General features: G+C 51.8%; 8 protein-coding genes across 8 annotated transcripts; 3 read left to right on the top strand and 5 right to left on the bottom strand.

Annotated features, from left to right (window-relative positions):
* Nucleotides 1-270: 270 nt before the first annotated feature.
* On the bottom strand, nt 271-1532 carry P168DRAFT_300191 (HET-domain-containing protein; the record flags this gene model as incomplete). Its single annotated transcript, XM_024838396.1, has 4 exons — nt 271-316; nt 729-1174; nt 1205-1377; nt 1430-1532. The coding sequence occupies 4 exons, from the start codon at nt 1530-1532 to the stop codon at nt 271-273; spliced, it is 768 nt and encodes a 255-aa protein (XP_024688612.1).
* A 1244-nt stretch (nt 1533-2776) lies between these two features.
* Nucleotides 2777-3955, top strand: P168DRAFT_293672 (DUF3431 domain-containing protein). Its single transcript, XM_024837854.1, has one exon. It carries the CDS (start codon nt 2794-2796, stop codon nt 3895-3897), a length of 1104 nt encoding a protein of 367 aa, XP_024688611.1. The 5' UTR covers nt 2777-2793; the 3' UTR covers nt 3898-3955.
* Nucleotides 3956-5220: 1265 nt separating this feature from the next.
* P168DRAFT_307701 (aldehyde dehydrogenase family protein) lies at nt 5221-6911 on the top strand (the record flags this gene model as incomplete). Its single annotated transcript, XM_024839130.1, has 3 exons — nt 5221-6305; nt 6359-6417; nt 6463-6911. The coding sequence occupies 3 exons, from the start codon at nt 5221-5223 to the stop codon at nt 6909-6911; spliced, it is 1593 nt and encodes a 530-aa protein (XP_024688610.1).
* A 33-nt stretch (nt 6912-6944) lies between these two features.
* On the bottom strand, nt 6945-8296 carry P168DRAFT_337159 (endo alpha-1,4 polygalactosaminidase; the record flags this gene model as incomplete). The annotated part of the gene is made up of 3 exons (XM_024841737.1): nt 8193-8296; nt 7276-8070; nt 6945-6973 (listed from the first exon to the last, which is right to left on the bottom strand). Exons 1-3 carry the CDS (start codon nt 8275-8277, stop codon nt 6945-6947), a joined length of 909 nt encoding a protein of 302 aa, XP_024688609.1. The 5' UTR covers nt 8278-8296.
* Nucleotides 8297-9324: 1028 nt separating this feature from the next.
* P168DRAFT_276437 (uncharacterized protein) lies at nt 9325-11296 on the bottom strand (the record flags this gene model as incomplete). Its single annotated transcript, XM_024835561.1, has 6 exons — nt 9325-10084; nt 10135-10177; nt 10233-10360; nt 10411-10774; nt 10826-11073; nt 11136-11296. The coding sequence occupies 6 exons, from the start codon at nt 11294-11296 to the stop codon at nt 9325-9327; spliced, it is 1704 nt and encodes a 567-aa protein (XP_024688608.1).
* Nucleotides 11297-11481: 185 nt separating this feature from the next.
* On the bottom strand, nt 11482-14023 carry P168DRAFT_244525 (uncharacterized protein; the record flags this gene model as incomplete). The annotated part of the gene is made up of 2 exons (XM_024833934.1): nt 11482-13901; nt 13951-14023. 2 exons carry the CDS (start codon nt 14021-14023, stop codon nt 11482-11484), a joined length of 2493 nt encoding a protein of 830 aa, XP_024688607.1.
* A 358-nt stretch (nt 14024-14381) lies between these two features.
* P168DRAFT_313562 (putative MFS sugar transporter) lies at nt 14382-16444 on the bottom strand (the record flags this gene model as incomplete). The annotated part of the gene is made up of 7 exons (XM_024839673.1): nt 14382-14570; nt 14630-14860; nt 14930-15237; nt 15330-15599; nt 15652-15913; nt 15966-16184; nt 16234-16444. 7 exons carry the CDS (start codon nt 16442-16444, stop codon nt 14446-14448), a joined length of 1626 nt encoding a protein of 541 aa, XP_024688606.1. The 3' UTR covers nt 14382-14445.
* Nucleotides 16445-17691: 1247 nt separating this feature from the next.
* Nucleotides 17692-19157, top strand: P168DRAFT_285535 (uncharacterized protein; the record flags this gene model as incomplete). The annotated part of the gene is made up of 4 exons (XM_024836212.1): nt 17692-18065; nt 18114-18149; nt 18409-18490; nt 18579-19157. 4 exons carry the CDS (start codon nt 17692-17694, stop codon nt 19155-19157), a joined length of 1071 nt encoding a protein of 356 aa, XP_024688605.1.
* Nucleotides 19158-19202: the final 45 nt, after the last annotated feature.

The following is a 19202-nucleotide window of genomic DNA, read 5'->3' as shown; positions in this document are numbered from 1 at the left end:
GAAACTTCCGAGAAGTCACGGCGTACGGTCGATCCTCCCCTTCTAGTTCCACCGACCCTCCGCTAAGCTTGATCGGCCCGTTCACACGCTCTTGCCGTGACCACCACCCGCACACGATATCAAATCTCTCGCTGCCAACGTCTAGGCAGAACCCTTCCTTGAAATTGCGCAAGTCCCAGAGGTCCGGGTCGATAAACAGAATATACACATCAGATGCCCATCCAGATCGGTCCCGAACAACCCCCGAGTGATGGGTTCGGATCCATCTTCCTAGACGGTCTGGCGGGTCTGCAATTGAGAGGAGGGGCCCTGGGCCCTGGTGGATACGTAGATAGCATGCCGTAGTGCCCACTCCAGGCCGTACCGAGCCCCCCTGCGTCTCGCAGGTCATAGCGATGAAGAACGACCGGTTTTTGGCCTTTTTCTCAACGTTGTACTCCACGGTCCGCAGGCGCGTGGACAGGTGGAGGACCTCGGAGGTGCCGTCCGCATTCTCTTTGACTGTGATTGCCAAGGACCCAGGGGGGCAATCGTCGCACCGGCATCCCAGCGTTGTGAGCCAGTACCCCTTGCGGAGGTACAATGCCGGGAGGGTAATGTGCAAGCCCTTTTTGGTGGTGGTGTATGACTCGGCGCTTCGTGGTTGTGGCCACCGGTGGATACGATTGGCCTTTTCGAAGTACGCAGGCGACGGCGCCAGCATGTTGCTGTGGTAGTGGATTAGTGACTCATCCCTCGTGCCAATATCTCCCTCCCAGGCGAAAAGACTCGTGTCGTTCGACTGCTTCATGAGCTCCGCCTGAAACCGCGTAAATGCGGCTGCCCCCTCGCCGTACAGAAGAGACATGTTGACCTTGAACAGACCGAGGAGACAGTATGCCTGGTCCTCGATTTTTGACGTCTGTCGCTTGGCCGCCCACGACAGCTTCCGCGCCACGCAGACGTCGTCGAGCTCTAACCCTGTGTCCCTCGCGCCCTCTAGGATCGGACGGTCGATTCCGGTGATGGCGGAAATCACACTTGCCATCTCATGCTTAGTGGTCAGGAATCGCCAGGTGGAGCCGTAGAATATGACCTCTTTCGGGGCGATCAGCTCCTGCAGCGTCCATCCTCGTGTCCACCAGCGGGAATTTGCAAACGCCCCGCCCAAGAAGTCCCGGGTCGGCTCCTGGTCCTAGGGGATGGAGCCATGCTCCCCCGGGACATCGGCCAGGTAGACATAGCATTTGGTCGCACCAGAGTAGAACTTGTACATTGAGTTGATCGCCTCCGACAGCTCTGTGCTGTTCGTTTTATCAATGCAGCACGTGTCAATCCACACATATCCCAAAGCGTCCTTGGCAGCCTGCGTGCAGCTGTACGCAATTTTGCGAAACCCTGCCCGTCCATTGGCAGGGGGGCCATCCTGCCGTTGCATATTTTTGGAAACTGACTTCGTCATCTCCCCACGTATGTGAGAGAATGGCGTACTCTGGCGTCGCGCTGATGAGGAATTCCTCCAGCTTAAGAGTGTAGACGTTGAGCAGCCTCATGTTGGCCTGCCCCTTTCTACACCCCGAGCAGACCAGATGCCAGAATCGGTCGACCCAACGACACCGCCGCCGCGCGCTACTGGCCACAGGCGCAATACTATCCTCGGTGTGGCTGTGCCGCTCTTTCTCGGCCCAAAGTCCAATGTCTCATATTCCTGGACCCTAATCGGGGTCGTGACAGGTCGAGTGGAGTCGTGCTATCCAGGACAGGATTAGCCCGCTACTAGCTTTGAAGAACTGATACGAGAAGGGAGAAGCTTGGTTATCGCGAGTGCTTTCAGCTACGGGGGAACAAATCCGCAGGCATGAACCCATGCAGAGTCACTTGTGGTCGATACTTGCTTTGATATGAACAGTACAGGCAACCCGGTCACTGTATCTACATCTAGCATGCTGATGGGCTCAGATGACAGCCAATTCGCGAACAAATGGTTGTTAAATGAGGATGCATCACAGAGTCTTCAAATGTTGTAAACCAAAAACAAGATGAATTACCCAAGACCACTGATTAGTGCGATGTTACCTTTTTACTGTGGCTGTAATTGTCTATTATCAGGTTATAAAGTGATATGCAGGCTAAAAGCAAGCTCGCCATGATCGTTGCCTGTTTCTAAGCAGTAAGCACAGCTGATGCAGGCCTTCGGAGTTCATAGAGACGCTTTCCTCTGGAGGAAAGTACTGTTATGATGTCCTTCCTATAACAGTATGGAACATTGAAACATTGATTGGAATTATAACTTTTGGAGAAGTGAACATGACGGCAGAATGCTCCACTGTCCAGACTCCGCAAACCTCAAGCTCTCAGAACCTCAGGCTGCAATTCTGTCTGAAGCGACTACGCTAACCAGAAAGGGACAGTGCCAAGCCTCTGGGGCGGGAATGGGTCCAATCAGGATATTGCTCTCAAAGTTATTTTACACGCAATTTTCGAATCTCGTGTTAGCTGATGGTACTTACGCTGGCAGGAGTTGCACTCAGAGGCGCAGGCTGTTGAGGTTAAAAACAGAGTTGAATACGGAGTACTTTGTAGCTCTTACATCGGGATTACCACGTCAGTATCTCAGTAGACCCTGTCATGGAAGCGAAAGACTACACATGGAGGAGCTGGGTCACGTGATAATACATACGGGTTTTGCAATTTCATGACCCTGTATTGATCGGCATCCCGTGATTCCGCGCCATCTCATGCCTTCTCTCGAACTACCCCGGGTCCAGCTATTGTTGGCGACAGGGTCTGGCTATTTCGTCGATACGGACCAATATGCGCAAGGCACAACGAGCCCTGGTCCAGCTGGCCGTCTTTGCGGTCATCCTTTGCTTTCTCCTCTTCCTCAACCGTCCCTCGTACGGCCAGAAGATCTTCTCCTGGCGCCACATCCGCTATCGTACTCCCGCCGCCTCACTACCGGAATCGCGCGGCGTCTGCCCGGGATTGTCCAAGACCACAAAACCGGCCTTGGTGGTATCGCGTATGTCTACTGATGGCGATCCCTCCTGGCTCGACAACCTGGCCTCCCGATACCACCTCTGCGTCTACACCGTCGATGCACCCGCCGACCCACGCTCCGACCAGCTCCAAGTCCCCGCGAACCGCGGCCACGAAGCCATGACCTACCTCACCTTCCTCATCGACAACTACGACCATCTCCCAGCAGCAGGGATGGTTTTCGTTCACGGCTCCCGCTGGGCCTGGCATAACGACGATCCCAACTACGACAACGCCGCACTCCTTGCCGCCCTCAACGTTCCCGCCGCCCTCGAACCCTCCGGGTACCACAATCTGCGGTGTGACTGGAGCGTCAGCACCTGTCCCTCGTCGGTCGCGCCCCAAGGTAGCCTGCAAAACTCGTTTCAGGCAGTCATCGAGCCGTGGAGCGCCCGCACCGCCTCCGACAAGGCCCTGCCCGTTACCCTGGCCACGCTATTTGGTGGGGGCGACTCCCTGCCTGTACAGCTGGACCGTACGAATACCCTCCGATCGCAGTGCTGCGCGCAGTTTGTGGTCTCCCGGGAGAGTGTGTGGCAGCATTCACGGGATGAGTATGTCGCTCTGCGGCAGTGGCTGCTGGACGGGGCGGGCGACCGTCCATTCGTCAGGGGTGCGGCGCCGCGCGACGACCGGGTCGCCGGTCGCATCCTATCCTACCTGTGGCACGTTCTGTTCATCGCTCATGAAGGCTCCGAGTCGGCGGGTATCGACCTGGAGCGTCTCAACCAGCAGGCGTGTCCACGGGCCGACGAGTGCTATTGTCGGTTATATGGGCGGTGTGGATTGCAAAACTGCAACAGTCCTGGCACTTGTCGTGGGCAGTACAGCCTGCCGAAGAACTTGAAACTCCCGGATGACTGGGGGATGACGCATTGATCACGACTGCTTTGTATAAACAGAGCATCTGTATATAGTTTTATGATTCATGATCAACGATTTAGACAGAGTAAAGATTATCTTTTTGAGTGGTGTGTTGCTCCAAATAGTTTGTGGTATGCTCTTTGTAGACCCTGCCCTTCCCGCCCAATATATATATCCGGCAGTCCTCACCAGCTCGCCTCTTTAACTCCAGACGCTAGAGAGCAAATGTATCTCAGATTTTAATTATCTCTTTATTGAATTTGCAAAAAGAAAAAAAAAAATATATATAATTTGAACCTTCGGGAAAATAGTATTACATGTATTAATCATTTGAAGATAAGGGAAGATATATTCCTAGTTATACAATTTTTGGTACTTCATTTCTTGTGAGGTACAACAGTAGCGGGTGAATAATGTAAATGTATAACACCGTGCATAAGAAATGCCAACAGCGCATGTCACGTGCCTAGGCCCAGCTATTTCCTGCCCCAGGCTGCAGATTGTGACACCAGAAGCATGATTCCTCGTGCCCTAACATATACTCCATTTGCTTGTTGGCTCAAGAATCTTCATGAAACAAGTCTAGCTAGCCTTGGGTTATATGGGCAGCTGGTGATTGGTTAGCCAGCAATCGGCATACAGCCATTGCCACTCTACAGTCCACATGAAGGTTGAGCGGCAGGGCACTTTCATGCCGTGGGTATTTTATTATACCTCTGGATAGGATATCCTTGCATGGCCTGCTTCGCGTTATAAAGATGTAGCTTTGACTTATAGTCTTACGACATATGCCCCGACTCATAAAGTAGATCGAAGTACTGGATTGTGTAGACAAGGACGGACCTGTGACATCCGCGGCCCGCGGCCCCACAACCGAGGTGGATCAACGGTTCGGACAGACTACGGACTAGGCTCGGTTGATGGCCATGATAGTGGCTACTGGCTAGGAGTCTAGGTACCAGCTCGAAATGTCGTGCGTTCTTGATGCGGTAGCTGAATAGAGAAACTGAGTCAGGCCAGAGGCCAATAGCGGATACAGAGTCAAGGATAGTCAGAGTGGGCACAGGTATGACGACATACATAAAGTCAACAGCGAGTCGGCAGGCCGCAATCACACCCCTGTAAATAATGCAAGTCCTGCTGGGCTTAACGTGCGGGGAAGCTGGACCCATGGCTTATTTGCATGCCGCTTTGTATCACGGACACTGTTTGCTGCGGACCTCTGTGTCTCTGTGTCAACAATAGCCACCGCACCCCTTCAGACCTACCCCTTCAGACCTACCCTTTCAAACCTATTCTTTCAGACCTGGCCCCTCCTCAATCATCAACATTTTCACAATGGAGGCCTATACCCCTATCCCAGAGGTCGATCTGGCTTATAAGACTCTGCAGACAACCTTTCGCAGCGGGCGTACCAAGGAGCTGGCCTGGCGGAAGTGGCAGCTGAAGCAGGTCTGGTGGCTCGTGGAAGACAACCAGCAACGCATCATCGATGCCCTCAACAAGGACATGAATCGTCATGCCTTCGAGACTACCTTCGCCGACTGTATGACCGTCAAGACTGACGTGGTTGACCACCTCAAGAACATCGACAACTGGGCCGCAGATCAGCCCGTCGATGCTAATATGGTTATGAAAGCGTTGCTGCGGCCTTGCGTGAGGCCTGAGCCACTTGGCGTCGCCCTCATCATAGGGCCGTGGAACTTCCCCGTCTCCCTGGTCCTGCAGCCCATGGTTGCTGCTATTGCTGCTGGATGTGCTGTCCTCATCAAACCCTCCGAGGTTACCCTGGCCTGTCAGGCGTTGCTGGTCGAGCTGATCCCCAAGTATATGGACCCCTCCGCGGTCCGGATCGTGACTGGAGGCCCTGCAGAGACAACCGCACTTCTGGAACGCAAGTTTGACCACATTTTCTTCACGGGATCTGTCGGCGTTGCTCGCCATGTCGCCCGTGCTGCAGCCAGACACCTTACACCCACGGTTCTCGAACTTGGTGGCCAGTGCCCGGCCATCGTGACCAAATCCGCAGACGTGGATGCTGCTGCTCGTGATATTGCCTGGGCCAAGTACCTCAACTCCGGGCAGATATGTCTCTCTGTCAATCATGTGTTTGCCCATCCGGATATCCAGGCGAAGCTCATCGAGCGGATGGCGTTCTACTTCGCTGAGTACGCGAAAAACGGGGCTGACGAGATGACACACATCGTCAACCAGAAGAATTATGAGCGACTGAAGGGTCTGATTGAGAAGACCCAGGGCAAGATAGAGTGTGGGGGGACCTTGGAAGCGTCAAAAAATCGGATCGCCCCGTCAGTTGTCTCTGGCGTTACGATGGATGACTCACTTCTATCTGAGGAGTTGTTTGGAACCATCTGTCCAGTTCTGACAGCATCTACCGAGGAGGCTGTCACCGCCATCAACGAGTATGCTATCTCCTGCACCATATTCCAACCGTACGAGATACTTACTACCCTAGTCTACCCCGCCCGCTGGCCATCTACATCTTCAGCAAGAACCAACGGGAAATCAGCCACGGTAAGATCTATTGCGCCACCCAGTAGAAAAAGCTAACAAACCAAGTGATTTCATCTACGATTTCCGGCGGCGTCACTGTAAACGGCACCATCATCCACTCCTCTGTTCCTAGCGCCCCGTTCGGCGGGGTCGGTGACTCAGGACATGGATACTACCATGGAAAGCATGGATTCCAGGCCTTTACCCACTTGCGCACGATTGCACGACCAGTCCCACTCTTTGGCAAGCTGACTTCTTTCCTGCGCCCGCCATATTCCGTCGATCGTATCAAGTGGATAGGCGTGCGCCAAAACCTGGGTATTCGGCGGGGTTGGACACTAGATGATGAGCGGCGTATTGCACGCCAGGGAGGTCTGCTCCGCCTACCGGTTCGATTTTTTCAAATCTTAGCTTTTATTGCTGCCCTAGGGCTGGTGGACCATCAGATGGCGGGACGGTTGGGAATCGTACAGAGGCTGCAGGGCTTGACCGACTTTATTCGAAATTTCTTCTAGGACTGATGTTACTACTAGTCGACATCATTTTGATTATTGGCCTGGATGAACAGGCGTTAGTCCTACGTTCGGTACATGTAGTTGAAACTACAATGATTTCTTACATGACCAAGCCTCGGTGGACTGTTATGCCGTGCAACCTCGAAGGCTACACCGAGAGCATGGTTCGACCTACAGAAAATATACGCAGAGCGTGGACTGGCCTAATGAGAGAATAAATTACCTAAGAAAAAAAGACAAAACATCATATAGGAACGCCACACCAAAACCGAGCAGACAACCAACACCCATCACGCCAACGCCAATGTACCCCCGTTGACCCTGTACCCCCAAGACAGCGTGGTGTTTCCGCCGCTACTCCCACCGGTCTGACAATGCTGAACCCACTCATCAAGGTCCATATTCTTGATGAGCGTAGAGAACCGGTGGGATCGCATGAACGCGCAAGCTGCCGCCATTTGCTCATCGGGCACAGGGTCGTTGTTTATGTCGTCGCCCTTGGGGTACTCGATATGGAGTACCGGTTTCCCGGCGGCGACGAACTTCTTATAGAGGAGACAATCCCCCTTCTGCACGCACTCCTCGTTCACAGCAAACTGGACGTTGGCCATGACGGAGGGGAGGAGGTCTGGTGCGTTCTTGAGCCCGAATGCCATCCCGCGGCTGTGGGACTCAGCAATCAGCCACTGGACGTAATTCAGGGAATCGTCCGCGCTCAGCGAAAGCCCGTTGTTGTTGTCGTGGATGTCCACGTTGTCCGGGTCGACAGCGTCGCATCCTTGCTCATGCGCTTTGGCGATACGAGCACTCATCGCAGCGCGGACGACGTCAGCCCGGATGTCCAGCCATCGTTCGACATTTTGGCCCCGCGACCATCTCCCAAGCTTATTGCCAAGCACCGCGTCTGGGAATTGGCCGGCATCGGGGCGCCAGCTCTCCCAGGTACCGGCTGAAAAGTAACACACCACCTTCTGCTTCTTGGCATGCCGACTGTCCACTGTCTCCTTCGGGTTGTCCCATACGTCAATGTCATATACGGGGATCTTGTCGTCGTAGGTGGTCGGAGGAGCGAGGAGCACGATTTCCCAGCCGATGCCAAGGGGGGGCTGCCAGATGCCCTCCGATGTGTTGGTGACGGCGTGGGTTGAGGCGTCTAAGTCTTGATATCGTTAGTTGTCTGGGGCATCAAAGGTGTTGGCAGCAAGATGTGTCGTGTTGGATAGACAAATGACTGCAGCTGGCATCTTGACACATCATGAGTTCTGAAGGGAGATAACTTACCATACGAGTCCTCATTGATGGGGCTGGCTGGAAGTGCGAACACAGCCGGCAAGAGGAACAAGATGAGGAGAAGGATGGGCATCATGATGAGCGGCCTGGTGTTGTTTGATAATATGATCAAATAGTAGTGAAAACCTTTTAGATTAAGGAAGCAATTCAAGATGAATATGAAAGGATCAATTGCCGTAAGGAAGAGTCAGAACAAGCTGTGAAAAGGAATGAGAACAAGAGAAAGAACGAAAAGCACGGTAGGAAGGTTGCTTTAATCCCTTCAACTATAGGGTCACGGGCCATCTGCCTCCAATTCCTAGTGAATGACTCCGTGAAAATCTCTTCATAAGTGGTCGAGGATTCATGGTACGGAATATAAGCCATTGGCTGCTAGTGGGGGGATAGTTACAGATTTAGGAAAGAGGTTGCACACGAGTGTGTTTAGTCTTGCAATGATATTGATAAAGTGATGAGATTGTGCACAGTACTTCAAAACTGTATAAATCATAGCAAAATAATAGAATAAAGAATTAGAAACTTAGGCTGAATTATAGACATCACTCCAAGAAGAGTGACATGAACTGGATCTAGCCGCAAGATATCAATTTACACCTTTGTATACCTTTTCCATGTTGGCATTGTCACGGAGTTGGTATTTTACTCTAGGAAGGATGATCACAGCTGCGAGTATATTCACGCAGAGTGCGTGATATATCGGATATCCCTGCCGTAGAGTTTGGGGAAAGTTTGTAAGTCGAGACCTGTTACTATTAAGGTTTCTGATTTCCCCCGATGGAGAACTATGCTCAGAACCCCATCCCTCAACCCTGCTACCGTGTTTCGAGTTTCCAGGGACTGGACCTGGCCATTTGCCCCTTTGGACAAACAGCAACCACGAACGAGATGGTAATACAAGGGAAGCAGCTAGCAGATGCCCAGAGTATAGATCGATTCCAGTGCTCATGGGTAGGAGGTGTATGGGTTGATATAGTTCCAATTAGAGTATGTATTGTGAAGTGTTGACTAATGCCCTACTAGACTAATTACAGATGATTACTTGCGCGATTCTACACAGTGGCACATGTCCTACATACGCCTTGGAGCCAATGATGTTCCCGTAGGATGCAATATATCTTCGAAATTATAAGCCCATCAACCAATCGAGCAAAAGTCGCAGCCCACGAATTCCCGCCCCCTCCGCTTCCCAGACCCGCAACCGCTCGATAACTACCCTCACACATGTTGCCCACTCATCTGGCAAACTGACATTCGCCATACCCACCGCACCCTGCCGTTTTGCCCTCCAAGCCGCGATCAGACAGAGCGCGTGGTTGAACCGAACCCGACATGCTCCCCACGACCCCGGATGTCGAAAGAACGGTAGCTCGGTTTCGATTCGGTACACCGATAGCTGTAGGGCCTCACTTGCCTTTTCTCCAACTGGGCCGAGCAGATCCTGATCAAGTGGTACATGAATGCAGAGATACAGGTACGCGCGGCAGAGGAGTTCGCGGACTTCGACGTAGCGCTCACGCGCCAGCTTCATCAATTCCGGTTCGTGACTGGGGGGCTTTAGGAGAAGGGGTTTGTTGAAGTGTAATGCGGGGGGGAGGCAATCGACCCACTGCTGGAGCTGGTAGTCTAGGTCGTGTAGCGTGCCTGATAGTTGGAGGATTCCTGACCGACTAATGGAGGGACTCAGGACAGTAACCGCGTGGCGCACACGATTTAGAAGTCGACGGAGGGAGATTTCCGCCAAGTAGTAGTATGAGGAAAGAGTCTCATGGTCCGGTGGCCCTGGGGAGGCGGCCTCGTGGTTGGGAAAATTGGGCAATGAGAACGGGTAGTCCGTCAAAGACAGATCGCAAGGTGGAAGATCGGTCAATTCGTAACGGATTTCGCTGCGAGTCGTGTTAGAAACTGAGTGGTTTGGGAATCAACAGATTGTTACCATTCAGATTTGAGGCAGGTCCAGTATAGCCGTTGTTCCAAGCCTGGCTTACGTCAATGCCCGCGCAGGTAGCAGGGGAAAAGCATCCGAATAATTACTTTCTTCTTGTTCCGATCGGGCAATGGACCCATCACGATGCCTCAAGTGATATGTTTGCCACAACATTGACGCCGTTCGAAATGCTTTCCATCCTGCAATAGGTTCGATGTTGTATTGATACCACATCCTGTCAATGTCTCGTTAGATGCTGGGAAACGTCGTGTTGGAAAAGCTTACCCAAACAGACAGAAGCACTGAATGCCCACGACCGACCCGTCTAGATACGCTGATGACATCCTTTTCCGTGCCATAGAAAAAAATCCTATGGATTCCTCTATGCGGTGCTTTGGCACTTCCATCGTTAGGCATCCAGGGGCCGACTCTCGCGCATCAGGTTCCGGATAATTGCCCCATATCGCGGCCAGAGCAAAGACCAGAAGGGCCAGGCAGGAAGATACAGACCAGTCGAATCCGCTTTCTAGTACACGCTCGATACACTCATCTAACTGGTCGGCATCAACAATGGGATTCTTGGTGCGGATTCGGGTCATGAATATTAGGCGTAGTTCACATATGCGATGGGGGGTAATATTCGGGATATCTACATAAATCCGAAGTTAGCAACAAAAGAGAGCCCACATGTAATGCTTACCTGGGAGATACGGGTCATGCTTCTCCGCAAATGCAGTGGGTGGAAAGGTCGGTACAGGCTTCTCCGGGGGAAATATAGGCCAGCTAAGGATCATGTCTGATCCTGTAATCGGTGTTTTCAACGTGTCATTTCTCGATATTGACTCGGGACTTTCGCTGTCCCAGGGTGCCAGAGACCGCAGGTGGTCTTCCAGACGACGCTCCTGGCGCTCAACAGCTTTCAGGATTTTGGAACTCCATGATTCTATGCTATCCCAAGGTCAGTAACTCACAATTGATCATGTGCTCAGCACTGTATTGATAGGTCTTACACGGATAGAGGATCCGTCTCTGGATACACACAGGGCACTCCTCGCTTGGCACATTTATCGCAAACCGGCCGCGCCGAGTCACATCGAGTCTTACTGAGCCGACAAGCCTCGCACGCCGTCAGCACGCGGGTATGTCTTTTTGTTCCAGTTAAGGTGTCCATCGTGAGGGTCAGACCTTCGGGAGACCAGATTGTGCGGGGAAAGGATGTGCTCGTTTTTGGTCCGGTGAAATGTGGCTTGGAGACTACGCGCTATTCCACCAATCACCAACCTCGACTTCGCTCGTCGGACTTGAATTTCCTGTGGCTGAACTTGATATTTTTGGAAGATTCCAGAATCATTACAATCAAAGGCCTTGCCAATACCTTGTCTGACTCAGGATAAAACTCCCCTTGGAAACGATCTCTCGACTCGAAACTCCAACCAGCAGCTCATACTCCCCTGCCTCACTTTTCCACTTGTCTTCAATATCGTCCCAGAAACTAGTGGCGTAGGCATCAATGGTGATATCAACAGCACGCTCCTCACCGGGCTGGAGGAACGTCTTTTGGAACCCATGCAGCTCTTTGTCTGGTCGCCCTATTGCGGGCTGTGGCACCGCTACGTAGAGTTGGAGAACCTCAGCTCCAGGGACGTCTCCGGTGTTTTTGACGTAGACGCGGACCGCAGCTGGTAGGCTGGTATGATGTGACACTGGGCCCACCTCGACGGTTGGAGATATCTCAAATGTGGTATAGGAAAGCCCATGCCCGAAAGGGAAAAGAGGAGGACATCGAGTCTTGTCGTAGAAGCGATACCCGACGTATACATCTTCCCCGTAGAGAACCCGCCCTCCTACACTTCCAAAATTCAGATAGCTTGGATTGTGTCTCACATCAGATGGCCACGAGAGAGGCAGCTTTCCACTGGGGCTGAGATTCCCGAACAGGACATCTGCCACGCCATGTCCGGTTTCGTTTCCCCCATACCAGGCTTGTATAATCGCCTGGGCTTGAGGTTCCCATGACATAGTGACGGGCGTCCCGGAATGATTGACGATGACGGTTTTATCCTTTGCCACGGAAAGTACACTGGATATGAGTTTGTCCACCCCCGGGGGAAGATCCATGGATGCACGATCGAATCCCTCCGATTCCCAGTCCGGGTTCAGCCCAGTACAGACGATTGCATAGTCCGCTTCAGTGGCAGCATTCACAGCAGAATTTAGCATATCGTCGGGGGTCAAGCGTAGTGAAGCTCCGAGATTGGCTGCACCGCCGCCGAAGTTCACCATTCCCACGGTCTTCATTGTTGTAGTGTTGGCAGAACCGAATTCCAGTCGTATTTTGTAGGATCGCCCGGATTCCAGCGTTTTGGACCCACGCTCCTCAACGGTGCCCTTGCCAAAGAACGACGTTCCCTTCGTCTGATGGCTAGTATTGTCTATAACCAACTCATCGTCCAGATAGAGATTCGCTGTTCCAAACACACTCAGCCCGAAATCCCAGATCCCCGTCGCGTCAGGGGTGAAATCGCCCACCAATGTCGCCCAAAAGCACTCGCGATTCAGGCCTGGGGCGCGAAAGTCCATAAATTGAAAACCGGTGGTGCTGACTGGCTCTGTGTGGAGACATTCGCGTCCGACATCCGACACGGGAGAATTGTAAAAATTAATGACCGCATTGCTGAGCAACCTCTCAATAACCGGCATCATCTTGTGTGAATATGCGCCGGTTTCGCAGATGATTTTTGCGTTGGGAACGGCCTCTCGTACAGCTTCGTACAGTGACACGGCATAGTACGGGCGAAGGGAGGCACTGCCTCCACCCGATATAGACGGCGCCATGACGTGAGATCCGATCAGGGCGATGGTCTGCGCATCTTTCTTCAAAGGCAGGAGACCACCATCATTCTTCAACAGTACGATCGAACTGGCGCACACGTCGCGATTCAATGCCCGGTCTTCAGGGTAGTCCCTTCCCTTCTCGACATTCGACACACTGACCTCTGACATGCGATTCACGAATGACAAGACCCTGCGCGCGCGCTCGTCTACCGTCGAAGCCTTTACCAATCGGGCCTGTAAAGCCGACTCAATGTATCGTCCGCGGTACCTCGACACCCCGGGCATCTCCAGATCCATTCCCGCATTCAATGAATCCACGGTGGAGTAGGTGCCATACCAGTCGCTGATGATCAGAGGATCCCATCCCCACTCGGTTCGCAACAGTCCATTCAACATCTTCTCATCCTCCACCACGTGCTTCCCGTTAATCTTGTTATAACTTGTCATGAGTGCCCCTGGCCTCGCATCGCGGGCGACGATCTGAAATGGCTTCAGATAAATCTCTCTCAAGGCCCGCGGGGTGACCAGGACATCGACAGCCCGTCTCTCATGCTCCTGGTCATTGCACACAAAGTGCTTTACGGCAGAAACGATTCCCTTGCTCTCGCATCCTCGGATCATTGCCGAGGCAATGATGCCGCTGAGATGCGGGTCTTCGGAAAAGGACTCGAACCCCCGGCCACCCAGCGGAGATCGAGGGATGTTGACTGTGGGTCCCAGCCAGCAATGTGCGCCCTTGGAGATACATTCTTTGGCCAGGAGGACCCCAGCCTTCTCGAGGAGAGGGGCATCCCATGTTGCGGCCAGTGCCGTTCCGCAGGGGAGACAGGCCGCTGGGACGCCGGCAAAGAATTTGGTTCCGCGGATTCCGTTAGGGCCATCAGTGAGACGAATTGGTGGAACCTGGTGTGAGGGGATAGAGTGTGTATGCCAAAAATCGGCTCCTGTATTATAGGTCAGGGATCGCACAAAATGGCGGGGCTAGAGGACAAGTACCCGAGAGAAGGGCAATCTTGTCTTGCTCTGTCAATTGGGAGAGGACGGTTTCGACATCGAATGCCATGGTTGACTTAGGGGACACAATAATGAATCTGTCAAAATGTACTATATCAGTCAATGCCCATCGACAGCTGCGCACCGCCCGCTTATGTCTTATATTTATAGTGTGGGCACCCTACGTCGAAGTCACTCCGGCGAAGTTCCAGAACAACAACGGGGAGACTCCCCGACCCCACCCTGACAGCGTGCATGATCAATCCTAGCTGAACTTCCGGTAAGGCGGGCCTGCTGCAGTTCAATCACTTATCAGGCCTATCCATTGCATGAAAGAAACGATTACGTCTACTAGTGGATGGAACGTACCGGGTAGTATTTTTCTGGTTGCGGGGCTAACTGCTAAGTCTCATTGCCATCAATGTCCTGTCCGCTACTCCGTACTATGATAACATATCCCTCGACTGCGATAGCAGCACTTCTCGTATGTCTTTACACTACATTCCTTTCCTCACGAACCTCGATATGTGCTACACTCTGCTTATGCTCAGTCCCATGCTCGACCTCCTTGCGGACGACCGCAGCAATTTCATCGGCCTTGTCTCGGTTCTCGAACACTGAGTATTGGTTAACAACATTGTCGTAGTATAGCGAGCGAAAATGTCTAATGACTCACAGAATGACAGCTCCTCCAAGGTTCTGCCCGATGTTTCGGGGAAGAAAAGGTATATAAATACCACTTCGAACACCAACCAACAACAATACACCAACAGCCACTTCCAGGCAACTCGCTTTAGCCCGATTGGATTGACGTACGTGGCGAAGAAAGTAGCCCCGCGGCCGTAGAATTGGAACCAGGAGAGTCCGCGCGACCTACCAAAGTATGGGAATATTTCGATAAGGTAGGCTGTGATTTGAACAGTCAGCAAAGACCAGGCAATCGATATGATGGACGGATGATAATTGAGCAACGAACTGTATGTGAGTGCGTTATACCCCAGGTTATACGCGGGTGAGTATAGAAAGATGAAGAGAATGGTCAAAACCGCAGCGGCCTTGACTTGAGTAGTCAAGAAGCGTTCCATCGAGATGGTCCAGGCAATATAGACGCAGAGTAAGGACACAGCGGACGTGAGATACATCGTCCGACGCTTAAGACGGGGGGCGAAAATGGCCAAGGTTGTACCATTGACAAGAGACCAGCAAGCGATACCAATATTGATCTTCGACTTGACCACGCTATCCTTGACGTTGACCATGCTGAGGAGATCGCTTAGGTAGTATCTATGCTCTTTGTCAGCCTGGTCCCTCCACTCTGGTATTTCCCATGTCGCCTTTGGCGATCCAAAGGGCGATTGGTTGGAAAAGTAGCATACGATGTCAGCGTGTTTCCCGACCACTGCGTGAATAGCCCCAGGAATGCAGTAATAAACAAACGACGCCGCATGCCCGCCGTTTTAAACATATCACCCCATGTCTGTTTTGCCTCTTGGAGTTCAATCTGGATTGTTCGCTCAATCTGCGCCATCTCTGCTTTGACGAACACCGAATCTCGGTCTCCCTCGGCATGGTACTTTGTCAAGATATCAAAGGCTTCCTCCCGACGGTCACGGCTGATAAGGTACCTGGGGCTTTCCGGAAGGAAGCTACAAACAGCGTCAGTGGATATGGCGGAAATTGAAGGTGAAGGAGTTATACAGGACGGTACTGATCTGCACCATAGCCGGAGCAATTTGCAACAGCGACGGAATCCTCCAAGCCCAGTCAGACGGGATAGTCACGGTTCCCAGGCCAACGGCGGCAGCTATAATCTGACCGATGAAATATGATGAGTTGAACAATGAGGTCAGAATAGGTCTTTCCTTTGGATGGCCCAGCTCTCCGATCAGGGAGGACCCGGCGACAATGCAGAATGGAATGCCGAATCCGAGCAGGATACGCGCCACCACATACATCGCAGCTACACAGTCTTAGTACGTGTAATCGAAAACACTGGGACCAGGTAACCATACTCCCGTTTGAGAAACCCTGAATCAATGCACCGACCAGACTGATGCCGGAGCCAAACATAACCGTCCATCGCCGACCGAACTTTTGGTTCACCCATGGAACAAAGGGAAGTGAACAGACAGCACCGAGAGAGTACGCGGCGGCCAAAAAGCCCTTGAGATTCGCTTCAATTTCGTAGACCGGGACACCATTTTCGACTTCGCCAGTTGGCTTTCCGAAGACTGAATGATTTAGCTAAGGTCAATATTGGAAAACTCAAGGGTGGGCTACATTTCTGCCAGGTGCCAACGATCTGAACGGTGTTAATGATCTGGGAGTCGAAGCCAGAGGTAATTTCAATCCCCATGCAGGCGGGAAACATGAGAAAATACAATGCCCGGAGGTTGGGTTTTCGATACCACGGGGTACGATCAGTGGCAAGAAGGGACTCGAGAACAGGCTCGGAGACGTTCTCTCCTCGTGACTTGGCGATTGCGACCATATTGTTCAAGGATGGCTCTTGTGGTGCTCATCTGAAAGCGACACCTGAGAAGTAGTCTCGCCGCCGGAATGTATGGACGATAAATATACCTCGACGGCGCTCATGATTGCAATGGCCATTGTTGCAAAATCTCAGCTCTGGCAGAGGCTGGCTCTGTGAACTCGAGCCGCCACCATCACAGGATTCTACCCCGCAATAAGGCCGCCACAATATAACTAACGGCGTGAAGATTGAACACACGCGGTTCAAAAAGTGAATTTCTCTTCCATGACAAGCTTAGCGTAGTGTCAGCTGCATGGGGAGATTCCCCGGCGACATTATAACGTGTGTCGCGTATTGTTCAGGTGTGTGCCCCCGCATATATTGATATCGGCTGAATCGGCCAATTTACCCAGACCAATAGATGCACCGGGGAGATTCCCCGGTTGGTCAGATGCGAGCTCTTGTGGGGCCTTCCTGTCAATGAAACCCATGACAATCGCCAGTCACAAAGGGGGTCCAGTTGAGGGTAAACCAGGGCCTGGGTTATCTGGTGATATATCTGACATAGGTCAATGACCGAGCAATATCTATAAGAAAGTTTCCACTTTATCACCCATATACTATACAATCTGTTGCCCCTAATCTACCCAACACACGTTTGTAACCGGTGCGCCGTGGTTGGTACGCCTCAGAAGGCCTCGGGGTACCAGTTTGCCTAGGATGCCAACCATGTGAGCATCGTCCTGCTAGATGCTCGAAGAATGAAAAGAACATGGTCTAGGGAGCCTGGTTTCCTTTTAGACGATGTGACTTCTAAGTGGTGTCTTCATTGGGATAGTGCCATAAACGTACTTTGTTTTGAAAGGTCAGTCGTTACTGGGATATCTCCAGACTTAATGTCACGTATAATTGTCTGCCAACAAAATAGGATTATTCAATCCATTGTAATGTTATATTTCATTGACTATGGATCCAGCCGCACGATACTGGACCCCTGTTGTGCTGTTGTGGGACACCGTATCCTTTATTTTGCGAAACTTTCCCAAAGGGCAGAACAATGCCAATTGATCTAACAATGACCATGGGCTGTATGAAGTTACAAACATGCCTGGCGTATCTACCTGAAGACCAAACAATTCTTTGTTTAGTCGGTAGTATATAACATTCGTTGTCGGTATGCCGTGAGAAACACTAGTACTCCGGAAAATACCAGTCACGTCTACATCCTATAACACCATCTACTAACAAACCTATGACCCAAAGCTATGTTCTCCTACATCACTATTTGGGAAGAGGGCACCGACCCTGCTGCTTTGTTTCCCAAGTCTGATAGGTTGACACACCCTAATGTCATTGCCCAGTACTCTGACGATTCAATCCGGTACTTGTTCATCACCGGAGTGAATCACCCGGTGGGGAATGAACTGGCCTTGATGGAATTTATCGACAACGCCATCACTGCGGAGATTTACAGGACCACTCCACCCAAGGGGTCGGGGGGAACGGTGGCTGCCCTGACATTTGTTCGAGAGACGTCTCCTGCGCTGACAGGCGGTGTGTGGATACAATTTCACATCCCACATTTGGTCTGTGCCATGGGAAATGGAGGCATTCTGGGGTGGGCACAAAGTGACATCAGGTATCGGATCCAGCAGATCAAGGATGGACTATGAGATAGTATGTGTAGGTGTTACTACGAAGTGGCAATCTTGCCAGTGTCAGTGTAAGTGTGCTGTATTTTCATAGTGTTAATGGTTTGTGCGAACGATCATTGCTTTTTTAGCTCGGTCCGCGAAGTAAAGCAACCTAGGTGCTCAGTTTAAATTGAATCGAGATCTCCTACTTGTGTGTTCAAACAACCGTAGTAAGGAGTAGGGAACGAACTGATATTAGTCTGTGAACGCTCGAGACGATGTACATAACAAAATCCTGATGATCAAAAATCTCTGGGGACTGAAAAGGTAAATCAATTGCCTTTGTAGGCATTCTGGAGGAATATTGCTATTCGCTCTCGTCGGGGGAGTTGTGGAGACTGGCCAACGTAACGGGGACTCTCAAAGTGACGTAAAGCGGAACAATAATAACCCATCTGGGTCTCTCCATCCACAGCTTTTAGTTTCCGGCGGGTGCGAACTGAACATATTCTAACTAGCGCGTCTTTGCTTACCGGTTGACGACTCTGGCCCCTTGCATCATGGAGCTTTTCGGGCTCTATACTGAGCTCAATGCCTCGCCAAAACTACTTCCAGGCTGCTGCTTGGCTATCTCCAACAGGTTACTCACTTACATGACCTCAATCCTCCCCAAACAACCCGCGTTCACCATCTCAGTCGGTAGTGGATGCGGTCTACTTGAAGGGCTTGTAATGTATGCCCACCCGGAAGTATCCGTGGAGGGCGTGGAGGTTGAGTCCTCCATCAATCGATATATTGCGGAAGAGCGGATGCATGTTGTCAACGGGGGTTGGGGCGTCTATCCGGGCGCGCAGCATGCCGCAGCCTGGATGTTTGTTTACCCACGCGACCCGAAATTAATATCAAGGTACATCCATATGTATGGTGATCAAACTGTCGAGATGATACTGTGGCTCGGGCCGCGTGCAGATTGGGCAGATTATGAACCATCCTTCTCTCAATCTTCGTTTTCCGATTTGAGCTTCCCAGTGGATGTTGGACTGGCGCCGTATGAACTCCTGGTTGTTGCTACACAGGGTGACCATGAGAGAACATAAAGCCTACAACAGACTATACAATTGGTCTCTAGCGGTGATCGGTCT

This window comes from Aspergillus campestris (genome assembly GCF_002847485.1).
Source record: "Aspergillus campestris IBT 28561 chromosome Unknown P168scaffold_16, whole genome shotgun sequence".
In the NCBI taxonomy this organism is placed as follows: Eukaryota; Fungi; Ascomycota; class Eurotiomycetes; order Eurotiales; family Aspergillaceae; genus Aspergillus; species Aspergillus campestris.
This window is presented reverse-complemented; position numbering and strand designations above follow the sequence as displayed.